This window comes from Asterias amurensis, chromosome 4 (assembly GCF_032118995.1).
Source record: "Asterias amurensis chromosome 4, ASM3211899v1".
NCBI lineage: Eukaryota > Metazoa > Echinodermata > Asteroidea > Forcipulatida > Asteriidae > Asterias > Asterias amurensis.
This window is the reverse complement of record NC_092651.1, coordinates 1,498,812-1,524,870: the sequence shown is the minus strand read 5'-3', so window position 1 is coordinate 1,524,870 and position 26,059 is coordinate 1,498,812. Positions and strand designations below refer to the sequence as shown.

The 26,059-nt window shown below is 36.2% G+C and overlaps 3 protein-coding genes across 5 annotated transcripts in view; 2 read left to right on the top strand and 1 right to left on the bottom strand.

Moving 5' to 3' along the window:
* The window catches only part of LOC139936709 (sodium- and chloride-dependent glycine transporter 1-like), a 41,873-nt gene extending 28,189 nt beyond the window's left edge, over nucleotides 1-13,684 (top strand). For all 3 annotated transcript variants that reach the window (XM_071931586.1, XM_071931587.1, XM_071931585.1), the window contains 8 exons: nucleotides 302-405; nucleotides 4,963-5,087; nucleotides 5,657-5,769; nucleotides 6,000-6,143; nucleotides 6,629-6,728; nucleotides 7,737-7,837; nucleotides 8,487-8,654; nucleotides 9,478-13,684. In XM_071931586.1, coding sequence (XP_071787687.1) covers nucleotides 302-405; nucleotides 4,963-5,087; nucleotides 5,657-5,769; nucleotides 6,000-6,143; nucleotides 6,629-6,728; nucleotides 7,737-7,837; nucleotides 8,487-8,654; nucleotides 9,478-9,681 — 1,059 coding nt within the window. In that variant the 3' untranslated portion in view covers nucleotides 9,682-13,684. The remainder of the gene's footprint in view (nucleotides 1-301; nucleotides 406-4,962; nucleotides 5,088-5,656; nucleotides 5,770-5,999; nucleotides 6,144-6,628; nucleotides 6,729-7,736; nucleotides 7,838-8,486; nucleotides 8,655-9,477) is intronic.
* A 1,858-nt stretch (nucleotides 13,685-15,542) lies between these two features.
* LOC139936180 (polyprenal reductase-like) lies at nucleotides 15,543-19,411 on the top strand. The gene is made up of 5 exons (XM_071930942.1): nucleotides 15,543-15,785; nucleotides 16,196-16,347; nucleotides 16,966-17,157; nucleotides 17,478-17,615; nucleotides 18,185-19,411. Exons 1-5 carry the CDS (start codon nucleotides 15,574-15,576, stop codon nucleotides 18,430-18,432), a joined length of 942 nt encoding a protein of 313 aa, XP_071787043.1. The 5' UTR covers nucleotides 15,543-15,573; the 3' UTR covers nucleotides 18,433-19,411.
* On the bottom strand, nucleotides 18,983-25,791 carry LOC139936178 (dolichyl-diphosphooligosaccharide--protein glycosyltransferase subunit TUSC3-like). Its single transcript, XM_071930941.1, has 11 exons — nucleotides 25,633-25,791; nucleotides 23,631-23,800; nucleotides 23,173-23,290; nucleotides 22,913-22,995; nucleotides 22,734-22,791; nucleotides 22,462-22,602; nucleotides 22,280-22,369; nucleotides 21,854-21,917; nucleotides 21,542-21,616; nucleotides 20,788-20,878; nucleotides 18,983-20,312 (listed from the first exon to the last, which is right to left on the bottom strand). The coding sequence occupies exons 1-11, from the start codon at nucleotides 25,741-25,743 to the stop codon at nucleotides 20,297-20,299; spliced, it is 1,017 nt and encodes a 338-aa protein (XP_071787042.1). The 5' UTR covers nucleotides 25,744-25,791; the 3' UTR covers nucleotides 18,983-20,296.
* Between the last annotated feature and the right edge of the window lie 268 nt (nucleotides 25,792-26,059).

Sequence of the window (26,059 nt, the reverse complement as noted above, 5' to 3'; positions counted from 1 at the left end):
CATTATGGCGCCACAGCACCTTGTAAATCATTAAATGGTGCTAAAAAGGTATAGGTTTCAAAAGCTTAGCTCCGCATAACTTCTCAGAAAAAATGCTGAGCGCTTTAGTTAAAGCCCCTAGGGTTGTGGTAAAGCTCTATATAAGATCCTAGTATTGTTTTTATTTATTACTTCTCAGTATCTGTCATGTTGAAATTGTTTACAATTCTACCTCAATACTGTTATTTAAAAAATCTCCAATATAAATAAAGTAGTTTCCTTTGGAATTTATTGATGTATGATTTATTTGTACATTGACTAGGTGTGGAAAGCAGCAGCTACTCAGGTTTTCTTCTCCTATGGAGCAGGATGGGGCGGGATTCATACCCTCTCTAGTTATAACAAATTCAGCTCCAATACTTTACGGTAGGTACAGAGCTTACTCAACTACTGATGTAGTAAGTAAATAAGGCATACAGCTATCATAGTAGTGGCAGTAGAAGCATCATGTGATTTTGTGTAACAGTTTTTATGGATTTTTTGCTGAATATCAGTGTTGAGACAAACTTCAAAAGATTCATGTTGGACAAAAAATTAAAATAATTGTGACATCAGTCTTTACAAATGATGCATTTGCTAATACAATTTTAGCTCAACTTTTGGTAAAATGAATATCAAAATAAAACAACAAACGAACAACAATTTATTTGAATTAATAACAAAACAATTACAAAAATTTAAATTGGAGATGATTTCACTTTGAACAAATTGTGACATGAGTTGTGTTACTCATCAGGTTAAAATATAACTCATACGTGATTACTGTTGCTGCTATGAACTGTTAAATGCCTTAGAACATGCAGTGTACTCCAGGATATAAATGATTAGCACTTGGACATTTTTTTGCAAAAGTTTATAAATTTGGGGAAAATTGGTTTTGTTAGTGATTCAAAAATGTTGATGAAATTTGAGTGAAAAGTATAGATTTAAATTTTCTGTTCATGTTATCCTGGAATACACTGTAAACCATGTAAAATGTTTTTAAAATTTCTCTGCAGTTGGCTGAAAAGGGGAGCAAAGTTTTCAAAACAAATGATGTCTTTAATTATTCTGGTTGAATGAAAATGACTAAAAGATTCAAGATTGATGGTTGAAAAACTGGGTGATACATTTTCTCAAAAACAAATCTGACATTTTGGCGTAAGGAGCCAACCTTGAACCTGGGGATCTTTTCAGATACATGTAGATCAAAGTCATATCCTGTGAACATAATTATTTTGTCATCTCATCCGCTTTTATAATTATAAATAGTGGTCGGGGATCCATGTCATTAATCTGTCAAATGATTGCCCCAAGGCAGTGTATTGTGGTTTTACTTGTATGGAACAATCTAGACCAATTTTTTTTTTAATGATGAAAGTTTGTCCAGGCTAATCAGTCATGCTTAGTAAGACTTGATCATGGTATCTGAAATGGTCATGCCCTGAGTTACATTCTGTATGTTTTCTGTTTGTTTGTTAACATTCAGTGTGGGTGTGTTGTGTGTGTGCGTGTATAAAAACGCAGACTGATTTATATTCAAAATGAGCCGTTTTATTGTCTATAGTTGATCTTTGTCATCAGTGCATATGGTCTACAGTGGATGGACGCAGGAATTAAAAGTGTGAATTCTTTTTATTCATTTTACTTAAAATCACTTCTCTTACCTTTGGATAAAACCAATCCAATTGATGATATTCATGTTTGGGTTTAATTGTTGGTCTGTAGTATTAATTGCATAATACACTTTGGGTGAGAACACAGTCACTTGTTTTCAAACCTTTATGAACAGTTAGTAATATGTATGAAAACCATCCTGTAGAAAATTCAGCCCAGTTGCCTTAAATGAGAAAAAACAATTCTAAAACCTATTCAACTCTAGCAATTTACTCAATAAAGTGTACTGTTTTCAGGAAATTTGCATTTACTTGTTTTTCATTTTTGCTTCTATCGTTAAAGAGCAAAGGGCAGAAAATCTTTGCAGGTAAATTGATACATTGCAAACTGTACATAAAGTATCCCTTTAGATAAAACTAAATAAAGTATTTTATCTTTATCAAAATTACCAAAAGTGTACTATGCTTTCAATCTCCTGACAACATTAGTAAAGGGTTGGTAAATAAGTCTCCAATTTCAAAAGCAAGACAAATTTAAAATATATAATTTATCTGATTCCTTAATGATTATTCCCACTGTAGACTGTACCAAACAACAATGATCAAAGGATAATTTGAACACAAAACAAACAAAAAATCAATCCACGGGAAGTAACGTGGTGTTTTTTTAACACAATTGTTGCACTAGTGACTTTATATCTTTCGAGAAACCAAATTTTTGTTCAATTGACAATCAAAATGGCTCATTTGAAATACTTAATTAAAATGTTTGAAACTAATTAATTTTCAAATTTATCTTCTTGAGACAGGCATTCAGCTTTGGAAGGCAGTCGTCATTGTTTGACATCCATATAAACATAAACACAAACACATGCGATACTATAAGCACTTTCGTATAAGCAAAGTTTCCACTTAACGGAATAAAACAAAAGGGTGGAGCTACAGTGAATACATTCTCCGTCTTACTGCTAATCCTTGAATTGACTACAAATCGGTGCAAGAACAATTATAACGAGGAAGAAAAAACATACTGATTGGGTTTTGAATATCAACTTGCTTTCCTATAGTTGATATTTGTTGAAGTAATATTTCATTTTCTGGGCGGTTACAATGTGATAGTGATTAATCAGTGCTTATACTTAGTGTGTATAGTATCATTCACAATGTAACAATATTAATGACATACACAAAATGACATAATCTGACAGGTTTACTAGGAGCGGAATGGTCAGGTAAGATGAAAAAGGTTGTCTCTCAAATACACCCATTCTGGACTGATTACAATAGATATGCTTAAGTCAGACCTAAAAGCTTTTACAGTCATTTTGTTTGAAATGTAAAAAATAAACAAAAAGATTAGTTATATTTCTTCAGAAACTTTACCAACAAATTCCCAAGACGCAAAGGCAAGTTTAATTGCTACCAAAAGTTTATTTAAAATTTTACCCATTGAAAACTAAAGCAAGCTATTGTTTTCATGTCCAATGGTGAAATTGAAATTCACTAAAAAGACATACTCTCTAAAGTAAAAATCCAAAGTCAACTTTAAGCATATATTAATTTCTCAATGGAATGGAGAGAAAATTACTATGATGCTTAGTTGACGCAAAGCCCTTAGCCCATTCACACACAGAGCAAAGTGAGGAAAATCAAATGCAACAGAATCAAGGTTCCTATCATTTGAGCTCTTTGAGTTCATTCTACCATTGTGTCATGAACACCACACTTCATAAAAGAAGAATCTGAGAAATTTAGCCAAGTAGAAATGTGGAAAAAGTACCCACTTGAGGTAAGGTTTGATGAGATCTGATAGTAAAATTTTTACTCATTCACTTGGAATCTTGAAATTGATGTTGCATTGGATTTCGTCAGCTTGTTTGGCATCAAGACTTTATACAGGAGGCGACATGATATGAGTGCTTGCCAAGCAGACGGAATTTAGAACATCAGTATCTGTCAAACTTTGATCAATCATCAAGCAAACTATCCCTTCATTTTTGTAATTATAACCTGCTTCACATTGCCCAACTCCTTAACTTTTCAGATGTTTTGTGACTGTAACAAAAAAAAGACAGGTTGGAAAAGCAAATTCCCTTTGCTGGTTAATGCACTCATTATCAAATGAACATGTTGTGTGAATGGGCTGGCAAACAGACAAAATATCAATACATTGGGTAGATGCATTGGGAACTTTACATCTACTCATGTATTAACACACAAGAGTAAAAATCCTGCTGTGCTTACGTTTGTAAACACTATTTGTTTGACACAACAGAGAACTTATCCCCACAACCCACCATCTGCGAATCGCCGTCGACCAAACAATGGGACACATCCATCGTGCCTTTCAGATTGTTCCATTGTAAGGTAAACATCACCAAAATCTGCCCCTGTAAAATTGGGAGGATGATCTCCGGGCGCTACGTGCAGATTTGCTCAATGATTTTTGCTTCAGCTTGCCATGAAAACAACAAGTACATCTTTCTTTAACAGGTCTCCTAGATGCTTCTTTTTAGCCTTAATAATGGTGTATTATCTGTTGTCTTTGTTAACCCGAGGTGTCGTCATATGAACACCCTCTATCAATCGAATGAACTTTAAATACAGTACATGCGTTCGTGTATTTGCTTATTTGTCTAGCATCTTAAGTCTCTACACTGATGTGTGAAACTTAGAAGAGATGCATGTTGAGTTAAAATTTGTACTTGATGAAGATTATCCGATCCGGCCCCAATAAGATCTGAATAAGAGCTAAATAAGAAGCATCTAGGAAGCCTGTTGAGGGTCTGCAAGGATCCCATGGGAGACTGACGCCACTACCTGAACACAGGACACCAGAAACCTCTTCACAGCGAACTCTCAGAAGCTTCCAAGAGACTGCAAGGAATCTCGCACTGGAGATCTAGCTAATATCCACTTTCAAAACCATCGCCTGTTGTTTCAAAACTAATGTTTTCAAGGATGGTTGGACATTTCCAAGGTGCTTTTTTTTTTACAGTTTCATGGAAGCCTCTGGGAAGTTGTTGGGTTCCCTGGTTATATTTGGAAGGCTATCAGGACTCTCATGGAATTCTGTATGTGAAGATTCTGGACTGGCTGCAGCCTTTCTCCAGCCTTTCTCCACCGCCTCAAAGTAGAGCAAGGATCTTCTTGAACTACAAGCAGCTTCCTCATCATTTTTGTAATATTTGTTTTGATGTGCTTTGTTTTCATTTTCTGTTGACAGGTATCTGTCAACATCAAATAATACCTCATTTTATGTTCCCTACTTACTGTTACTTTTTATGTTCACCACCCTCCACTTTGAAAAAATACAAAAACATTACAGTGATACGTTGCTGATCAGCATGTCATGTGCCCTGACGAGTATCTTCTCTGGTGTTGTTATCTTCTCCATCATTGGATTCATGGCACATGATTCGAACCAAGACATACAAGATGTCATTGCTGCAGGTGAGATTGGCTTTTTCTTCTCCTGTCTTTCTTTTCTTCTTTTACTCTGTATGTTCTTATTATTTCAAAGAAAGAACTTTGATCAACTAAGTGTATCATCTCAATAGTGTCATGGCCTAGCGGTTAAGAGCACCGGATTCAAATCAGTCGTTTCTGATAAGCAAACTGAGGTTCAAGTCCTCGTCTTGACACCTGTGTCCTTAAGCATGCATTTAACCATGATGCTTCATCCTTCGGATGGGACATAAAGCTGTTGGTCCTGTGTGTTGTGTAACACATGTAAAAGAACCAAGTGTACTAATATCAAAAAGAGGGGGGAGTTCCCTCGATGTTCCTGAATTGATTGGCAGCATATTGGGCCACAGCACCTTGAAACCATTACATGGTACGTGTAAAATGAGTAAGTCTCGTAATTCAAACTCGGCCCCACGTACCTTGCAGGAAAATACTGTATATTGCCTAGCCATGAGCGTCACTGAGTGACGAATATATGCGCTATATTAGCAGCCACTATTATTGTGCTCTCATGACATCCTAAGGTAGTTACTGGTTTCTTTATTTATCATCAGGTCCTGGACTAGCTTTTGTTGCGTATCCTGAGGCAGTGTCGCGGATATTTGTTCCTCAGCTCTGGTCATTCCTGTTTTTCTTCATGCTGCTAACTGTTGGCATCGACAGTCAGGTAACAAATCAATTAAAGGTTAAACCATCAGGGGTCGATTTCAAAACGATGGTCCTAACTTGGGGTCCTAATAAAAAAAAACTTGAGGCTAGTCCCAAGTTAGGATGAGTTACTCTAACTCAAGATAAGATTAATTATTTGCTATGTGAGCTTTATCCCATATTTTGCCTTCTCTTCGAAAAAGTCTAATGAAATTTCACCTTGAAAATTTCTGTCGTATTTTTGTTTAGTTTGTAACATTGGAGACTTTGATCACTGCATTCATTGATGAGTTCGAAAGCAAGTTCCCAGGGAAGGTTCGTCGCTGGAAGTCTTGGATCATCCTCCTTGTCTGCATTCTTATGTTCCTCGTTGGACTCCCATTTGTCACACGGGTAAAACAACGTTTGTATTTTCTCTCTTTGAAACTGTTTGACTCAAAAGGCCAGCGTTCTTTCAAAAGTCCAGAGCCCTATGTTTTTGTACCTTTTTTTGCATAGAGTTTAATAATCGATGCAACTACACTTATTAGATTCCTCACTAATTTATTGTACATTTAAAGTGTAATGAAATAAATGTAAGACCTTGTCGGAATCGGCGGCTGAGGCTGTTGCTAAGGGCAGCTCGTGCACTTTACCACAGTGCACTTTAGCTCCATAATGTCGTAATCACCTAAACATTATACCTTCTAATTCTTATATAAACATGCTACTTTTCAAACACTTATGAAGATAAAAAGTAACACTGATGAAAACCGTTTAAGAGGTCCAATGATTTGACACTAATCAAGTATGTATCATTCTGTTTGTAACCTGATCTGATGTCAAGGTTTAATTTCCCTGGTGAGGGTTAATAAATGTGTGTCTAATCTCATTACCAGGGTGGCACTTATGTGATGACTCTCTTCAATTGGTACTCAGCCGGATTCACCCCATTACTACTGGCCTTGATCGAGCTACTTGTCATATCTTATGCCTATGGTAAGCCTCCAGCCATGTACAAGCACACTTGATGTTATTGAAATGAAGGTCCGTTTCTTGGGTGTGCTGTTGCACACACTAATCAGATGTGTAGTCGGACAAATTGAAATATCACTGCAGTGTCAGTGAATGATGGCAAACCTGATAAAATAAGATAAAAACCGTTTGCCTATTTGCATGTTTTATAATACAAGGTTTAAAGAATACAAAGATGCAGAAAGGGCAATTGCTTCATGGAAGGAAATCAGGAAAGTCTGCAGTATACAATGAAAGGAATGCAAAGACAATTCAAATATACAGGAAAGATCCTTGCACTGCACAAAAATATAAACACAAGTCAACCTGTACGTTTCCACACACGCACGCAACTTCAATGTGTATTTATTTGTTATTTTGATGAAGTATGAATGATAAAATCTGAATTTGTCGGATGCGTATGCGCAGTTGCAGCAAGTATGAACCGGCCTTATTTTCTGGTGATCTGAAAGATACAACGCTGACAGAATGTGTGTTCCACATGTCACTTTCTTCAATGTATGTACAAATGTTCTAATTGCCAATTTCCTTAGAGGAAATAAGTTAATCTTATTGTGAGGAAATTTACTTAGCTGTCAGCGTTCTTCTTGACAAATGAGAAAATGTTTGAAGTGATTTTGTTTTTTAGGAATCTTGGTACAATAAATACCAACTGTTTTGTTTTGCAAGGCACTGGTGTTTTAGAATGTTAAAACCTTCAGTTGAACTTTTTGGAATTCTTACAAACATACCATTTCAAAATATATCCATTTTAAAAGTTAGTGTCAAAACCAAAGTTAAAGATTCTCCCTCTGTATGTAAGGAGAGATTTCCTAAAGACAAAAGTAAATTATGGGAAACAATGATGTACTTCCAATTACTAGGACACTGCTTGTCTTCATGATACATCTATTTCTTGTACCCTTTTATGAAGTGTGTTTCTGCACTGATGTTTAGTTAACACAACTCTTTTGTATCTATTGTATCTTTCAGGTGTAGATAATTTCTTGAAGGATGTGGAAAGTATGCTTGGATTTGGACTCAGTATGTACTGGAAGGTTTGCTGGATGTTTGTAACACCAGTCATCATTGTGGTAAGTCAAGCTCTATATTTCACTCTTAACTCTTTAACCAACATCTAGTGAATTTAGTTGTAATATCAATTTTTATGTAGTGCTTTATACACCCGAAGGGCGTCTCAAGCGCTTCCAACACTAGTACCCCTGGTCACATGGCCATTCATTCTTTAAACCATCTTAGCTTCCTTAGGATAGACAGCCAATTATGTAGTGTACTAAGCTAAATCAATCACAAGAAACATCCCGCCCTCACGGGTACCCATTTACTCCTGGGTGGAGAGAAGCAATTATAGATGAGTGTCTTGCTCACACAAGCATCACGGCCGGGACTCAAGCCTACACTGTGCTAAACAGAAACAGTAAAGCTCGAGTTTGGTGCTCTTATCCACTCAGACATGACACCCTACATCACATGCTCTTTAATCATTAGATGATTTACATTTCAAAACAACCGTCTGGAGGATACCTTGAATGGTTAATATTGATAATCTATGAACAATTTGTAGCTTGTTGCCATAACTCAGTCCTTTACATAATCTGACCACAAACTCTCTCACCTGCACATTGAGCATTGGATCACCCAGGACTAGTCTTCCACTATTTGGTCCGTCTTTTTTGTATACACATTTTGATCACTGGAAATGTTACCATTGCTTTCCAACAGGGCATCATGATATTCAGTTTCATCGACTATAGACCAGCTGTCAATGGAAGTTATACTTTCCCACCATGGGCCGAAGCTATCGGTTGGACCCTAACTCTTTCATCATTGCTGTATGTGATTGGTTATGCTGCTTTTTATCTGGCTACATCTGAAGGAACTCTTTTAGAGGTAAGTCTTCTTGGATTCAGAATGCAGACAATAGCATTCCGCACTAATGCTAAAAACAGAAGCTATGAACCCGAATCTCAGACAAAACTGTTGAATTTCACAATCCGCGACTAACTACACGACTGGTGTAGTTTGGCGCATCGATGGCGCATTGATCAGGTAGGTTGTGTGGCATGTTGTTCTGACAGCCGGGTATTTTAAGCTTCCGTCTTGTATTATCCTAATCAAATTTATCTTCAAGTACGCGCTAATCCACCAATCAGATTGGCAGAATGGAGTGGTGATAAAAACCTATATTGCACGGCTAATATCACTACCATGCGTCTTGTGTGTTCTATGTCACGCGCCAAGTTTGCTTGAAGATAAATACGTTATCACACGCGCGCTCGTGGAAATACGGAAAATATAGCGCGTCTGCGTCCCATATCCAACTCGGCCTTCGGCCTCGTTGGATATGGGACGCAGAAGCGCTATATTTTTCCGTATTCCACTCGCGCTTGTGTGATAACTTATAATGTCTGAATGTGTTCTATATTATGAACATTTCCTTAAAGTGCTTTGGAACACAATGTTTTGTAAGTGGCAAGTGATTTTTATGATGAAGTATTGTTCATTGATTATTTATAGACAAGAAAATAGGATGTGCTGTTGCAAACTGCTTACCAGCCAAAAGGACCCATGGTATGAATGCAAACAAATAGTTAGTAGCCTGATGTTTCAACCCAATCAGAGTCTTCAAGAAAGACACTGCTTGGTCGATACCTGTATAACATGTATATTATTTTCATAATCCCTGGGGTTATTTTTTAATTTTTATGAACAGCGATTTAAGAAGTCCATCACACCCACGAAGGAATGGGGTCCAGCCAACAACATTGATCGCATCAATGCTGGATATGCACCTCTCCCTGGCCAGAAAGATGAGATGGAGACTGAAGCAATTCAGTTTGAGGAAGCTCCACCAGCGTATAAAGACACAACGTTTATTGATGTGTCTGTAAATACAACAGAAGACTTGGATGTATAGTTGTAAGTTAATAACAGGGTTTATGTGTTGTCCGTATTTATCGCTAAATTTACTTTTTTTCATGTTGAAGTCTTAAGCTGTATGAAAGCAATGTGTTTAGACTGGTTTGTGTTTCTTAATTCATATGTTGTGTTTTCTTAAAAAAAAGTTTTGATAAATTTTAGTAAGAGCTGCGACTGCTAGTTCTGTGTAAGTATTGTATTCTCGTAGTCGGCGGGATAGTGATTGTTAAAATGTTCCCTTCATAGCATGTGTGCTAAAATTCCCAGGAAAAATTAACTTTACACAACTTAATTCATACACTCGGAGTAACCCCAACTTTAATATTACTTTACATACATTCATTTCCTTGCCATATGATTGTTTGGTTTTGTCTTTTTTCTAAAAGTCCTTTTTTATATGAAAGGAAGGATGTAGAATATTCCAGAAAAAGACAATAACTATGAATATTATGTAATAATTTATATGATATAAAGGTTATATTAATTAATCCTTTTCTTATGAATACATTTTGAGTATATTTAGACCTGGTGCTGTTTACATCCTTAGCATTGTACCTTTTATGAATAACTCATTAAACTCATATTTCTTAAGAAGAAAAACTTTTATAGGTTAAATGCATGTAGTTATTTTTGTAAAGTAAAGTAAGGGGGACATTTTTCAAGCCTTTCTATGAAGATCTTTTTATTTTGTGAGGAAAGACTAAATCTAGGTTAGTCAGGGTAAAATTAGGATTCTTTAACATTCTCTAGAGAATACCAAACGAGTACATGATAAGTAGAATATCACCTTAAGTAGAAGTGGATGCAGCTGAGCTCCTCATTCACATGGTGTATGTGGGCTATTTTTAACATTGAATGATGTTTATGTAACTTTAAAGAAAATGCCGAAGTCACTGCCTTGAAGTAAGGTAATTCTAACAAGCTAATCATTAAGACAATTAAATCAATGCAACCCTGTCTGATACCAAACCAAAAAGACGCCAACAAAAGCTGAAGTTGTGATCTTGTTGTAATCAAAATTTCTTTCCAAGTCAAACTTGCCAAAAATGCAAAAACAAGGCATACATTTGTAGTTGAAGCTGATGATTAATATAAAAAGGTCGATCAAAAATGGATGCAAGTAGAACCATGATGGCTTGTGTCACATTGACAACAAGTTCAAGAAATCTGTTTTTCAGTTGGTTGTTCAATCAATCAATCTGAAAATGGAATCCAACATCTCCTATCAAGAAAACATTTCTAGAATACAACCCACCATATTAGGTATTTAGTTGGACAAAATACTGACCCATGAATTCCCATGTCAATTAAAGGAACACCATGGATCAGTCGAGTTGATCTTAATATAGCGTTTGAAGCCGTTTGTTATGAAAAGTAAATCATTAGATAGATATTTTAAAAGTTGAATATAATGATCCACACAGACATGCCTCGAAATTGCATGGTTTTCCTTTTATGTCGCGAAGAAATAGGGTCGGCCATTTTTTGGAGTCAAAATGGCCGACCATGTTAGTTTAAACAACCATTTTCAGACCATATTGACTTGTTGAAGAGTAGGAGTAGAGAGGAGTGAGTGACTTCAGCTCTCTATACACCTGATCAGTGGGTGGCTAGTGTTTAAAGTGCTTGCCTCTCACTAGAGCAATCTCAGTTTCTCTCCTATGCCAGAAGAGTTTTTCTCTGGGCTATCACGTTTTACTCCCTCTGAAAAAATCTGTAGCTGCGTCCTTTGCAGGTCAGCTTCTCAGCTGTAAGAATAATTAGCCGCCCAAATAATTGTTATATAAGACACTTGACACTAGTGGTAATTGTCGAAGACCAGTCTTCTCACTTAGTGTATCTCAACATATGCATAAAGTAACAAACCTGTAAAAATTTTAGCTCAATTGGTCATCGAATTTGCAAGATAATAATGAAAGAAAAAACACCCTTGTCACACGAAGTTGTGTGCTTTCAGATGCTTGATTTTGAGACCTCAAATTCTAAACTTGAGGTCTCGAAATCAACAAAAAAAGTGTTTGTTTGAAGAAAAAAAACATGTATTGAATGAAATACTGTAAAGTGTAAGGGCGGTAAAGCAAAATTTTAAACAAAAATTGGTGACAAAGTTCTCAAATGTGACACTGGGTCAGGCAAATTTTCCCCTGCCCCCTACTTGATACACATCTGTTATAACAATAATTGTTCAGGGATTCATTTCATCCAGTGTGTTTTCAATACGTAAAAATACCTCCGAACTTTGTGTTGTGTGCACTTTGGATGCTAAAATTGTGTAGCAACTTATGATTTTTGAGTAGCCTGATGCATGATGTGTAGCATTTTGCTATGCTTTTTAAAAAAATCTTCCAAAATGCTTTGTATTATGATTACTATTTATCCCTCTATGAAAGTGTTCAAAGGCTATTTTTATTTTTGAGTGTAATTTAGCTGTCATGGCTATCCAAAGATTTTGTGTTAATAAACTTTATTTCAGAGTGTCGCGGCCGAGTGGTTAAGAGCATCGAATTCAAGTTCTGGTGCTAATTCACCGGAGTGTGGGTTCGAATCCCGGTCGTGACACTGGTGTCCTTGAGCAAGATACTTTACTATAATTGCTTCTCTTCACCCAGGGGTATAAATGGGTACCTGCGAGGGTAGAGGTTGATATTGTGAATGAAAAGCTTTCGGAGCGCCACGGCAGCTCGGGGCTGTATACTCCCTAAATGGGAGCTGAGAAAGATTAAAGGGATGTTTATTGGCCCAATGACCAGGGGACTAATGTAAAGCCCATTGATACGGTTTATTGTGAAATGCGCTATATAAGAACTTGTTATTATTGAGGGTAGATATTTTAATACAAAATGATTTCCAATTTGCTACTAAATTTGAAACCCCCAGTATTGGACATTTAAAATACTTAGTTTTTAGCAACCAACAAGGAGGATGCCTTATTATTACACAGTTTCTTGTGAAAAACACAGTAATTTTCTAAGTTTCATTTCAATGTAAATTTTGTGGGTTTAGATACAAATTGAAGTGAGGTTGGGAAATGTAGTATGCCTAATTGCTTTTATTTGCTGTCTAATTTAAAATCAGTTTCAACTTTCAATGAAGAATTTTGTAGAGCCTGCAGCAGGATGTTATAAAGGTTTATTATGTGAGTTAGTCAAGCTTTCTTATGTTGTGTTCAAAATGTTTAATTTACACAAACAACTTGTATCAAGTTGGTAGAGATCTGAAACTGTTTAATGTTTCTGAGAAGACTTCAGTAATATACCATTACATTCTAGGTTCGGGGGAGTATGGGTACATACTTTGAATTCTTCTGAGAGACATTAAGTGGTTTAAAAAATGTATATATGATGGTTATACACATTTTCAAATACATTTTTAAATTTGTTATAAACCAGGGTAGTTTTCATGTCCCCCTCGCCTCATACACATTGGTTGTTATTTTATAGGTCATTATTGCTCCAGCTTTGAACAATAAGGTTACATCCTTATTGTTTTGTGACTCAATATTAGAGTAGGTTGGCCCGTTTACTTGTTAAAGTTGACCTTGTATTTGTTTAATGAGAAATATACATTTTATATTTAAAGGCTCTGGACACGCTTGTTATTATCAAAGATTGAGGGAGCCGTTCCTCACAATGTTTTATGCTATCAACAGGTCTCCATTGCTCGTACCAAGTAAGTTGTTATGCTAACAACTATAGAGTAATAACCAATGTGTCCAGTGCCTTTAACAAACCTTTATTGGACAATGCATGTATATGTAAAGCTATTAACACAAACAGGGTACTTATTTTCCATAAATTGGTGACTGTGTAACTAGTTTGTAATGGCCGCTGATGGACTATGGTCACTAAGGCTCAATGATCAAGCCATGGGTTTGTGAAGTTCAGATTTCCCAAATTTAAGTTGAATATCACTTAGGATTGTATAATTTTAAAGCGATACCCAAAGAGAATAAGTATGTTAGAAAAAAATAATTAAATTTAAAAATGTTAAAATAAAACGGATCTGATTTGTGTAAAGCAAGTTTCCAATTAATTTGTGTGTTAGAAGTGACTTGAAGGTTTGCATGTTGAAGGAACAGCAAGATTGATGTTTGCAAAAAAATTATCTTGTATAAAGTAACTTGGGGTGAGTTTGTGTGTGGCTCAGACAAAGAAGTTTTACTTGAGATTTCGAACAGTATGCTCTGAAGATTTTAAATGGTGTAATAATAATATATAGTGGCTTCTTATATAGTGCTCAGGTCCGTCACGCAGTGACGCTCATGGCGCTTCAACATTATTACCCCTGGTCACTGGGCATTAAATAATTCCTTAAACCATCTCGGCTCCCTGTGGAGTATACAGCCTGTGCCACCAATTAATATGTAGCGCAATCAAGGCTAATCAATGACAAGGACCAACTCTGCCCTCACAGGTACCCATTTACCCCTGGGTGGAGAGAAGCAATCATAGTGAAGTGTCTCGCTGAGGGACACAAGTGTCACGACCGGGGTTCGAACCCACACACCGCTGAACAGAATCACCAGAGCTTGAATTCGGTGCTCTTTTCCGCTCGGCCACGACACCCCTCTATTGCTCTAGTGAAGTATCCTGGGCTGTAGAAGCTTAATTAAGGCATGAAGTACTGGCCTGGCTACACAACTGGGTGGGTGAAGTGTAGAGTAGGAAACTAACCTGCACACTAAGTGATGGGGTGCCAGATATAATAATACTGATAATAACCAGTTTTGATATTGCGCTTTTTACACATGAAGGGCTTCTTAAAGTGCTCCAACATATGATCGCCCCTGGTCACATGGCCATTCCATCTTAGCTCCCTGCGGAGTATACTACAGCCTGTGCAACAAGTATGAGCTTCTTAGCTATACCAATCACAAGTACATCTATGCCCTCACAGGTACCCATTTACCCCTGGCTGGAGAGAAGCTATTATTGACTTAAGTGTCTTGCTGAGGGACACAAGTGTCATGAGCGGGACTCGGACCCACACTCTGCTGAACACAAACACCAGAGCTTGAGTTTGGTGATCTTATCCGCTCGGCCTTTTCACCCCGGGGCCCCCACGATATTACTGATTGTGAGACTGATGATGTGCTGTTCTGTGTTGGTAGATCTTGATCGCCTCATAAACATGGCAGGATGCCAACGCTTTATGTTGGTTGATGAGTTTATTCTGTTTCTAGTTGATGAGTTTTCAACAATGTCATGCTAATGTTCATGCTCCATTGTCTGCCATCTGTTCTGTCTGAATGTTAAAATAAATGGCAAGCCAGCAGAACTGCATTGCAGCAGTCTAACGAGAAGTGACAATGTATCTGAGACAGGCAGGTAATGACGACTGATATGGTGCAATGTGACAAATCAAAGATAGAAAGCTGAGTGCGGCAGCCATTGTGCAAGGACATCCGTTTTCTCATTCAGTTTTAGGAAATTGCTTACCATCCACAGCTGCATCTTAGTTAGGCAGTTGTAGATAAAAAAAAGTGGCATAAATAGATAGTTGTTTGCTTCATAATGTGAATGTGCACTAAATCTAATGAAATACGTGTACATAATGTACTTTAAATAACCCCTTCCACAAGAAACTACCAAAACGCTGACAAGCTCAGAGCTAGCAGACGACAACATTGAAACCTTATGCTGACATTTTGCAGTCGCTTGGTGGCGCCCTAAGTTGCCTCCACTAAAAAATTGTTTCTGCTTTGGAGTAAATTTCTAGTTTGAGCACTTAATTAATTGCGCCTGCCAAAAAGTAAGCGTACGATGTTTGCTCAATTTTGAGAAAAGGCGTCTCATTCTTAAGATTGCGCTGCTCAGTTTGGAAATGTTGCTGCTCAATCATAAGATTGTGCAAAATCCAAAGACTTGTAAACATTGACAACTTTCTCAAAATGTTTCCTCAAAATATTTTGTCCTATTGTTGGATGGTTTTTATCTTCGTGTTTTGTACAATGTTTATTTTATATCGTATCCCAACACTCCCAAACTTCTTGTGGAATCTCATTTCCTATGGGAAAGTGAGGAATGTTTCTGGACGCGGAAAACCTTCGAAGAAGCAGACATGGCAGAGCAAACTTGACAAAGTTCTGGATGTTCCCAAACGGTAAAGTACTAAGTAGCCTCTGTGTCTGTACAGTAACATTCTCTAAAATAAAAAGGGTCATGTCACACAAGTTCATTAGCCCCAGAAATCGGTCCAATCCTCTCCGTATCCTTGAGTAGATTGAACCTATTTATGGAAATTATGGGGCTAACATTTAAGGTAAATTTTAACAAGTTTAAGTTTTAACATGTTTAATTTAAATTTATTAATTAAAGGCCCAACCACTTGCATTGCAACTTTGTGTTACACACATTACATTTATTTACAGGCAATGAGCCCTCCCCATTGCCCTGGTCCATATCCCTGTGTCACTGGGGAAAAATTGTTCTGTAGTAGTAGAAGTGTACACATTTTTTCAATAGTCATGCGCTTAAACAACAGTTATAGTAATTATTATTTTTTTTTTCCAGATGGTTCATTCATTTCTACATAGTTTCTGTGATCTGCAATTCTTTTTTGCTGTTCAACCTAATAAGTGTTGTATTCTACAATGGTGAGATGCCAGGCTGGTATTTAGACGTGCTTCGATTTCTCACCAATTATCCTCTGCAGAATCCAAAAGGTGAAACACTAGGCTTTAAGTTACCATAATACATTATTTGTATACTATAGTTAATTTTAAATGCTTGAAAAGCAAAATGACTGTCTTTAAAGGCAGTGGACATTATTGGTAATTGTCAAAGACTAAACTCCACAGTTGGTGTATCTCAACATATGCGTAAAATAACTAAACCTGTGAAAATTTGAGCTCAATCGGTTGCGAGATAATAATGAAAGAAAAACACCCTTGTCACGCGAAGTTGTGTGCATTTAGATGGTTGATTTCGAGACCTCAAGTTCTAAATCTGAGGTCTCAAAATCAAATTCGTGGAAAATTACTTCTTTCTCGAAAACTATGGCACTTCCCCCTTCAGAGGGAGCCGTTTCTCACAATGTTTTCTACCATCAACCTCTCCCCATAACACGTCGCCAAGAAAGGTTTTATGCTAATAATTATTTTGAGTAATTACCAATAGTGTCCACTGCCTTTAAAAATATTGTTATGAAATTTACTCTACCATATTTCAAATGTCAATGTAAATATTCTATACAGCAAACTGTTTTGATTTCTAACCATACTTTTAAGTTTCTAGAATGGCATTATTTCTGTGGTTTTTACTTAATGATTTCTGTCTTACAGCATCTCAGCTATCAATCATCATAGTCATTGCACTGCTTCTCATCCAAGGTGTAAGACGCTTATATGAATGTTTGGTAATAAGTAGCTATTCCAACTCCACCATCCATATCAGCCATTACATACTTGGGCTACTGTTTTATGCTTTTGCTGGGATCAATGTAGTTGCTGAAGGACCAGAACTTACAGGAAAGGGTATGTTGGTTTGCTTTTCCAGTCATAAATACAGTACAAACAATGTATCATTATACATCTCAATAGGTTGTCCTGAACATATTTAGCAAAAAACAACTGAACAAGTATTGAGATGTATCCCCTTTCATCATGTCAAAAGTGTTTTAAATGGCATGCTGTAAACTTTTTTGTTTAAATGAAAGATTTAATATTGGGTGACGCACAAGCTTTTTCTGCAGGAAGTCATTCCCAGTGGCTTTTTGTTGTAAAACATGTTATTAAATGAGTCTGATACTGTACACTGCTTATACCGACTGTAAATTTGATGATTTGGTTTTCAGTTCAAATGGACTCTGTACGTCAATTAGCTGAGCAGTTAGAATGGTTTCATGTGGCAGGCATTCTGATGTTTCTCTGGGCAACATACCACCACCATGTTGCCCACAAGATATTTGCAGGACTGCGTACAGGACACAAAGGTACAGTACTAAGATATTTCAATACTAATTCCTCTGTAATGCTTTAATTGGTCTTTGAAATATTTGCAAGAAACTCATTGCATGTTGAAGGCTCAAGACACCTTTGGTAATTGTCAAAGACTGGTATTCTCACTTCGTGTATGTGTATCCCAACATGCATTTATAACATAACAAATCTGTGAAAATTTGCGCTCAAGGCTCATCAAATTTATAAGAGAATGATGCAAGAAAAAACACCCTTGTTGCACAAATATGTGTGCTTTCAGATACCTAAAAAGGCTTCAGGTCTGAAGTCTTAAAAAAATTGATATTTGAGTGAGAAATTACCTCTTTTTGAAAAACTAAGTTGCTTCAGAGGGAGCCGTTTCTTAGAATGTTTTATACTATCAATAGCTCTCCATTGCTCCTTACCAAGTAAGTTTTTATGCTAAGAACTATTTTGAGTAATAACCTATAGCAGCCAGTGCCTTCAAAGCAAAACAAAACCAGATTTTATGATTGATTTTAAGGTTAAATATTTTGTGGGAAAATGCATATGTACATCATTCCAAAATTCTTGATTGTTTCAGACCGTAGTCATAGGATTCCACACGGCGATTGGTTTGAGCTGGTCTCCTCTCCTCATTACCTAGCAGAGATTCTGATCTACGCTTCTCTGATAATTGTGCTGGGATTTCAACACTCTATGATCTACTTGGTGTTCTTCTTCACTCTGGCCAATCAAGTGTTTGCAAGCATCTCTGTTCATGAATGGTATCGCCAGAAATTTGACAACTACCCAAAAGGTAGAAAAGCTATAATTCCATGGCTCTTATAAATTATCAATGATTCAGTTTCTGAATGAATGTGTGATAAAATTTATACTTTTGAAAGGTGATTTGTGCTACTGCTACCTAAGATTTGTTGGCAATTTGTATGATTATCATTGATTTAATACAATTTAAGTTTTGGTTAGGTGCTGTACTAGTGTTCTATTTTAAACTTCTGTTATACATGTATTTTATATGAATTGCACATTCCCAAATGAAAATGATAGCAGGCATGATCTTTATCCAGTGAACAAAAAGTATGAAGGGCTTACATAGATCTGTTTTTTTTTTAATGATCATGGTCCTCCGAGAACAAAACCAAATCTAAAATCAGATAAAAGTAGTATTGAAAGAATATCATGCTTGCTGGTTATGTAAAAATAAATTTGAAACTCATGACCTTAACTGAAATGATTTTAACTTAAATGGTACTGAATTGATTATAGATGCAGAATGATACTTGCAAAATAAAACCCCAACTCAGGGAAACAATTTTTCTAAATGACTTTAAATTATTGAGACTTCCCAAAAAATACAAAGGAACACAACTAAACCAAATTTTGAGATCATATAATGCAGAACTTTTAATGAAAACTGTTTTTTTTTTATAAGGCTAGAGCAATATTAGTTCCTTCCTTGCAATAGAAAATGTCTTCAATCAAAACCCTAAGACTTAAAATTGTATACATTTATAACCATTCATGCTTACAAGGGACATACACTTCAAAAACATGGTAGAAATTATTTATTAAATTGCAAAACTTTGCAGTGACCAAACTTTTTCAACAATAATTTAGGAAACCCTACACTTCGATAATCGTTGGGTTTGCTTAACAAGATGTAGAAATTATTCATTAAATAATTGCAAAACTTTGCAGTGGCAAAACTTTTTCAATAAGATATTAGGCAACCCTACACTTTTGATAATCGATGGGTTTTGCTCAACCAGATGGAGTTTTTAAAAATAAAAGAGATAATCTAAGATGTAACTGAATATATGTAATCTGCTTTATTTAGCGTTTTAGCTCCAACTAATTACTAACCTCACCAATAGTTCATAAAACACAACTTATGTGCAGTTTATAAAAATCCAAGTCGTAATGTGCAACTCTAAATTTAAATAACATTGTTTCGTTGTTACAAAAATGTCAAACATTGATTTATATCGACCACTGTACACTTACTTAAACACTTCACGTCGGATGATGTATATAAATACAAATTGTTTTTTACTGCCAGAAACAACTTTGGAGTGCCCTCAATTTTGCAATGTATGGTGAACTGAATGCATATTTGCATGTTCTCACAAGGGAACAATAAATCCCTGTGCTTATTATGAGAACCTTTGTTGCTTTTCCAAAGATTTTTTTCAGAGGAAAATGTTTGCTCCAAAAAGTTCTAAAAACAAAGTCTTGGAATACCACCTGCAGTGGTTAATAACAATTTACATTATGACTGAACAAAAACTTAACTAGGTGAATCAATTTTTTTAAAACCAAAGGAACTTTAAAAAAAGAATTTATTATCCTTTAAAGTGAAACATAAATGCACATTAAAATTGAGAGGAACTGAATGGTTACAGTCTCAAACACAACAATGAACCATCCAACACCAATCGCCTAGATTGTGTACAGTAAGTTCGCGCATATGCTGCTGTACATGTTTCATTATGGGGTATGTGCATTGTAAATATATATTGCTCCCATAAGCAAGTACCCTAAAATACAAGGCATAGTACCAATGTTCCAGACTTGAGGACCACATCCTGAGGATCTCTGTTATACTCTTATATAACTGATGCTAGACCAAGGTTGAATGTCTCTTCTACTGCGCTTTAGTCTTTGTCGTGTAGTCCCTCTCATCTTCATTGAGTTACTTAATTAAGAAGCTGAAAAATAAACATAAACAAAATACATGTTGAAGGTTGAATAACGATTATAACATAAGCATTTATACAAGTACACAACTTGATATAAATCCTTGATATATTTATCCCTGATGCAAATTTCAATCTATTAAATCGATGCGATACTCGCTGCTAAAAATATAGTGGTCTACTTGGAAAGACACTGCTCTAGAATTGCAAAAAGGGTTTGGGTTTGAATCCCACACGGGTAATATGCCTTTGATTTTTCACAGAGGTCGGGGAAAGTTTGGAGTATACAGTGCTAACACACATCTGTGTTAAAAACAACTTTACCCATATACACAAAATATTAAAATATTCTTTATCCCCAATGCAAACTTCCATCTATTGATATAAATCCTTCAGGATCAACTTTGATGCAAAAAAAAGAACTTGTCAATTCTCTTTAAATGTAATATACAACACAGCAATTTTATTTGAGACTTGAGTTTCTTACCTATATGGATAACCCTTGTATTTGGCTCTAAATACTGACAGCAGTAGACTGAAGAAGAACACCACCATTACCAAGCCGATGACTGTCACAACTACAAATGGGATGTATTAAATAAACAAATATGATTAGTTCAATCTGTTAGTATAATAAATCACTTTTAAAGCCATTGGAACCTTTCGGTTCAGAAAAAAATTCACAGATTTACACATAATTTACAGGGTTTACAGAAGGTAATGGTGAAAGACTTCTCTTGAAATATTAGTCCATGAAATGCTTTACTTTTTGAGAAAACGGTAATGGCCCGGCGAAACGCGCGAAAACAGGAGTGGGTTTTCCTGTTATTTTCTCCCGACTCCGATGTCCGATTGAGCCTAAATTTCCACAGGATTGTTATTTTATATATAAGTTGTGATACACGAAGTGTGGGACTTGGACAATACTGTTTACCGAAAGTGTATAATGGCTTTAAACAGCGAGAAAACCATATTGATTGGTATGACAAAAGTACTGAGAATTTTGCTATAGTTTGTATAATTACCTTATGAAGACGAACATAAAGCAATAAACCCCTAGAAAAACCAACTGAGTTAGCGGGCTGGTGCACTACCAACTGAGCTATCTAGCTCTAATTTTTGCAAAATTTAACCTTAAACTGGTGTATACAAGGGATCACACCCCAGTGGTCCAATTGACAGCTGCAACTTTTAATTATTCTGTGGCTGCAGACTGACCCATTTACTTTATTTAATTTCACCTCGTCTTTTTCTGTTGTCCCCCTCTGTGATTGCATTCTTGTTGAGCAGAATAACTCCAACTGTAACCGCAGCATCTATCAGTTTGGTTAAGGTCATTTATTAATTTTGAAAAATCCCAATTTAGCTCTAATTACTCTTTGTTTTCACTCACCACCTTACTTTGTGAGCTAGACATAAATGTACCTTCTTTCCACAAAGAAGGTTCACAAAACCACAGTAAGGCAAAGGTCTCCAATGGCATTCTACTATTTTTAGAAAACTTACCTTGGCTGGATTAGAAGTTTGAAATAAATTTAAGTTACAAAGGATACGAAGCAAGATGACGATGTGAGTTTCTGCAACAAATTGACCTTGGCTGCTACCATGAACGTAGCTCTGTAGAAAACAAAATATCACTTGTGGTTTAATACAGATTACAATAATGTGTTGCACTAATTTGGGTATTATAACCTTTCTACTAAATGTTGATGAATATTCAGGCATGTGTGCTTCATTTTTGAAAGGGCAAGGGCACCAAAGCATTTTCTCTATAAAGGGTACCCTATGAGGAAATTGCAAGTTGCTACTGGAGCTTTTCAAGTCACCAAGGCAAAAACCAGTAGGCAAGCCGCAAGTGCCTTTTGTTGCCTCCGTGAAGTATCAGGCCTGTATGTTCCTGTTGCCACTTAACAGTTGTAATGACAATAAATACGCAGGCAGTGGGAATGGGAGAGCACTTGCATCAAAATGAATCTTACCACTTGTCCAGTCTGTGGGTTTCTGTGGGCATATGGCGGACCTCGAATATGATTCCACATCTGGCCTGAAGTCATGGCGAAAACAATACACTGGAAGAAAATAATACAAGTCAAACTTTCATTACATAAGGCCAACTAAATAAACTGAATTTGAAGATGTGAGACATGATTGCTAAACTTACCAAGGAAACTACTCCCCATATGGTCTTGTTGTAGAGAAACTCCAGATTGTTACGTCTGAAGTACAAGAATCCAGCAATCATACTAAGTAGTATACCAAGAGCAATAGTACCAGAGTAGTTTGGTGGTCGGAATATGCGGATCTAGTGAGGAGATAAACAAAATCAACTCATTTTACAAACATAATCCAAGTTATATTGTCCTATTAAAACAACATTTGACCAAGGTTTGGCCTTGACGTACTTGAATGAAGTGAGATGAGTTAAAAACTTACATGGACATCGGTTCGTTCACTGACCCACTTTGCCATTTGTTCACTTTGGAATCCAACTCTGTAAAGAGATGAGACCACAATGTTAAATGTTTTACTTCTTAGTCAATGTTAACGTAGGAACATTATAACAGACAGATTACTCCTAGTAAAACTAGTTTCATTGTGGAATGTTAAATTACCTTTGGATGTCGAATGTATCACCCTTCTTGGGCTTCCCCTTGGGTGGGAAATGGATAATACTCGGGGCAGAGGTTGTCTTGAGCTGCAAACAAAATAAAGACATCATCAATGATAAAGTGCTAAGGTCTGCATAATTGATAAAACGTTGTAGCACAATCAGTGTAAAGCATTATGGAAGTTTTATTAGTCTCCTTGTAAAAGATTTACAGGGTTTTTAATATTGTGATCTTAAAAAAAAAGAAGTAAAAACGAGGCTTACCAATTTAAACACATCCTGACCTTCGTCATAGTCCACAATAGCAAAGAATAGTTTGTTAGAGTAGGACTGAGAGTAACGCCATGAGTTGGCCAAGATCTGGAACTCATCATTCACCTGCCTGTAATGAAGTATAGTATTATGATAAGAATGCTTGTAAATCTTGAAATGGTTGTTAAATTTGTAGTGTTTAGTTGAAACAGTGAAGAGCATGTTTTGGAGGAATGTTGTGGCAGCCCTGTATGCATTGTTTTTTGAAAGGGCAAGGATACCAAGGCATGTTCACCCTCGGTAAAGAGAAAATTGAAAAATTTTACCGTAGCATTTCAAGGGCACAAAGGCAATACTTAGGGGCATGGAGGCAATCGCCTTCTCGTTGCCTCCGTGAAGTATCATCAGTCCTATAATTCATGAATTGACCTCTACCAAGACAGACTAGTACTACTCTATTCTTAACTTACCGACACACAGTACACTTGCGCTGAGGTTGCATTGCTGTCAACATGATAACAACAGAGTAGTTCCGTGGAGATGTCTTCACATATTGCCGAAACTTCTCTCCATTCATTCGGATTATAAAGCGTTTGTTGCTCCAATCCATTAACTGCTTCACTTTCTCACCCAAAACCTCCTGTTGGGATATTAACAAATAATTTGTAATTAATCGTGTGTTTTCCCCCAACTTCCGCTTAATTTGAAATAAACGACTGGACATTTTTAATTACTCAAAATGCAGTGTGTTAACTGTAACTTTGTTAAATGTTAAAATAATTCAATTAAATAAAACACAAAAATGTTGATGGTCTGATGTTTCCAAGCAAAACCCTCCCCAAGTTGCCCAACCCAAGTGATTTGCCCCAATTAATTTCAAAATTCAATAGCTGCAATTGACAACTGAAATAAGAATAAGATTGAGAAGTTAGTAAGTAAGTGTCTAGTACGTAGTGATTTTGGGTGCTTTCTACCGTCCATAGACAACTGAGCTATCTGATAAGCCGGGGCCAGTTTCATAAAGACTGTTGTGTAAAGTGTAAGCATAAAAACTTTATAAGCACATACAAATCCTGCTTAACAGAAAATGGTTACCAGCCAAAATTCCATATAAAGTTTACAATATAATACATTGCAACAACTGGTGCCAGCTTGTTATTTGCTCAGCAAACACATTTGCTAAGCAGTAGTTTCTGCTTAAAAGAAAATGGGCCCTGTTTACTACTTAATTAAATTACTAGGCCTACCAAAATTTTCAGTGAGCTTATCTACTAATTTATTAGTAGGCATAGGTAGCTAATTTTTTATTTAAATTTTTTAATAAATATTTACATTTTACAGTCGTTTGACCAGTTCGGGATCACTTTTTGAATTCACATTGTTTTTTGTTGCAATCTCTTTGATATCTTAAACAAAAAAGTTTATCAGTTTACCAAAACATGTCATAAAACTCACCAAGTATTCACTGACGAAAAAATATTAGTTCTTTTGAAGAGGCTTTGAGAAAAGTATCGTCACCTGTTTGACCAGTTCAGGATCAGTTGAATCTATTCTGAATCAGTAGAGTGCCCTTTATTGCAAACCCATACTCCCATTCATAAAACTGTCTCTCAAGGACACGAAACTTCAGAGGTGTGTTGGCATGGACTTGGACTTCCTTTCTTTAGTGAATGTCATGCAAGTGTCCTCAATAGCAGCGCAAAAACCCAGCCACAAAACCCCAAAACAACAGCAAAGGCAAATGAAAAAGGGAAGCGAACCTAAAAAGCAATATTGACCCCTCCAAGTTTAATTTTCTCACAAAATAAAAAATCTACAAGAATTTGTTGAAGTAATGTTTCTCAAAATCAACTAAATAAACTTTCTACTGCAGTAGTATGATTTTACCATACTTACTGACTTCGTAAGTTAGTGCGGCACAATTTGACGCAATGAGATGTTGAGTGATCCCGAACTGGTCAAGGGTAAGCTGCCCCCCCAAAGAAGATTTTGGGATCTTCGTCACCTCAAAAAAACAAGATGACTGCACAGTATTTACAGGAATGTCTTTTTACACATTCTTATAATTTTACATAAATATTTTTTGCCCCGGCACTCCAATTCTACAGGTAAGAAGTTTTAACAGTGTTTTTCAACCAACATTTTTAAACAAAAAAATGATAAATTTCGCAGACAACCTTCAGGAAAACAGCCATAATTTATTTGCTGATGATATTTGGCACCTTATTTTTGGGTTTGTTGGTTTAATGGGTGTTAATCTTCACATTTATCAACAGAAATTGGTAATAATGAGAAGTGATATAATTATTTGGTTATTGCAAAGTTGAAGTGATCCCGAACCGGACAATGATCCCGAACTGGTCAAATGACTGTATAATAAAAAAAAAGAATTGCGAGCCGGCCCTCCTCTAGAAATTATGACAAATGTGATAAATTCAATTGCATTTGAAGTAATTTTCACGCACTACTTGCCTCTTTCTTTTTACACGATGCTCCAGGTGACAAAACCAATGCCGACAGGCAAAATATGGCAAAAACTAGCCATATTCTCGGCAAAACCCTTCCGTTCCTGATCATGTCCATTTTGCAGAGAAACAATACATGCACAACACACACATTGCAATTTATGATTGGTTGGTTCTTAATAAAATTAAACTGGCCTTACTGAAGCATCCACTAGTATCAAATAATTTTGTGCACGCCATACCTGGCCAAAAGTTTTCATTACAACTAAAAGACTTGAACGAGTTTAGTGTAAATGCAAGCAGTAATGCTGTCGTTGAGGACGCTGTTAACCACACCGTTAATTTTTTTTGAAGTATTGACACAATGCATAACCGACTTGCACGAGTCTAATCCACGGACACACCAATTACATTACAAACAAGAGACTTGAACA

Bases quoted from the DNA above. Each gene is read 5' to 3' on its own strand.
- LOC139936178 (XM_071930941.1), bottom strand. From the start codon at position 25,743: ATGGACATGATCAGGAACGGAAGGGTTTTGCCGAGAATATGGCTAGTT. The intron at 23,291-23,630 runs GTAAGTTAAGAA...ACTTCATTACAG, and splicing joins CGCAAGTGTACTGTGTGTCG to GCAGGTGAATGATGAGTTCC. The intron at 22,996-23,172 runs GTAAGCCTCGTT...TTTTGTTTGCAG, and splicing joins GTCAGGATGTGTTTAAATTG to CTCAAGACAACCTCTGCCCC.
- LOC139936180 (XM_071930942.1), top strand. From the start codon at position 15,574: ATGTTTCCTCAAAATATTTTGTCCTATTGTTGGATGGTTTTTATCTTC. The intron at 15,786-16,195 runs GTAAAGTACTAA...TTTTTTTTCCAG, and splicing joins GTTCTGGATGTTCCCAAACG to ATGGTTCATTCATTTCTACA. The intron at 17,616-18,184 runs GTACAGTACTAA...TGATTGTTTCAG, and splicing joins ACTGCGTACAGGACACAAAG to ACCGTAGTCATAGGATTCCA.